The 1,112-nt window shown below is 37.6% G+C and overlaps 1 protein-coding gene across 1 annotated transcript; it reads left to right on the top strand.

Moving 5' to 3' along the window:
- The first annotated feature begins 229 nt into the window (after window positions 1-229).
- On the top strand, window positions 230-544 carry LOC113869680 (auxin-responsive protein SAUR50-like). The gene has a single exon (XM_027506129.1). It carries the CDS (start codon window positions 230-232, stop codon window positions 542-544), a length of 315 nt encoding a protein of 104 aa, XP_027361930.1.
- The last annotated feature ends 568 nt before the right edge of the window (window positions 545-1,112 follow it).

Here is a 1,112-nt window from a genome sequence, read left to right as displayed (position 1 = left end):
AAGCAGCAGCAGGCAAGCAAAGGCTCACTAGTGTTGGAAATTGCGTTCTCCGGTAAACAAGTTTCGCCTAAAACACTTTGGTCTGCCCCACACCCACATGACTTTGGTTCTCTTTTCTCTTATACTAACTCATCATAAATACCCCCTCTCCACTCTACCCAAAAATCCACACTTCTATGCTCTTGCTCCCCGCTAAAAACATTCGAAGTTTAAGGTGCAAGAGCAAAACATGGCCATAAAAAAATCCAATATACTACCACAAGCTGTTGTTCTTAAGCAAATTCTCAAAAGATGCTCAAGTTTTGGAAAGAAGCAGAACTACAATGAAGAGGGTCTTCCTGTTGATGTGCCAAAAGGCCATTTTGTGGTCTATGTTGGGGAAAACAGGACAAGATACATTATCCCAATTGCATGGCTAGCTCATCCTCAGTTTCAAAGTTTGCTCCAAAGAGCTGAAGAGGAGTTTGGCTTCAATCATGATATGGGACTTACCATCCCCTGTGATGAAGTTGTTTTTGAGTCCCTAACCTCAATGATGAGATAAGAAAGGAAGAACTACACATTTGAGTAGTGGACTGGAGGATTATATCATCATGAGTCCCTTTTCAAACGGTGGTTTATTATTAAAAATATCCCTTTGTCAAGTGGTAGTTATGACTTGGTCATTACTCTTAACATTTTACGTTTGGTGTTGTATTTGTATATATTAGATATAGATATATAGATTGATGTCCAGGCAAGTTTGCTTGGCAATGTGATTTGTATCTTTAATGAGTGATGATTGAAATGAAGCAATGTTATTAATGGGGGCATTACCCCGTTCAATTTTTCAAGACCCTCTTTTGTTTTAACTTGCATTTGCTTGCTTCACAAATGAGCTTGAAAAAGTAGTGGTTAAATCCAAAGGAATTGTTTCAGAGATTCATAATTTTGCCAGCATTAAAAGGCTATCCCCACAAAATAAAAGATCTTTCTTTGGAAAACTGGCCAAGTTGGAGTTGTGTTATTCCAAACTATAGAGGAATCAAATCTTAAAATGAAGAACCACTACGATGCAAAAGGCATTTGAGAGGCTAAATTTCATTGTTATTTTACTTGCTACAATTTCTCAA

This window comes from Abrus precatorius, unplaced genomic scaffold, assembly GCF_003935025.1.
Source record: "Abrus precatorius isolate BTA unplaced genomic scaffold, Abrus_2018 Scaffold6, whole genome shotgun sequence".
Lineage (NCBI taxonomy): Eukaryota > Viridiplantae > Streptophyta > Magnoliopsida > Fabales > Fabaceae > Abrus > Abrus precatorius.
Note: the sequence above shows the minus strand (reverse complement) of the source record. Positions and strands in the feature narration are given on the sequence as shown.

Bases quoted from the DNA above. Each gene is read 5' to 3' on its own strand.
- LOC113869680 (XM_027506129.1), top strand. From the start codon at position 230: ATGGCCATAAAAAAATCCAATATACTACCACAAGCTGTTGTTCTTAAG.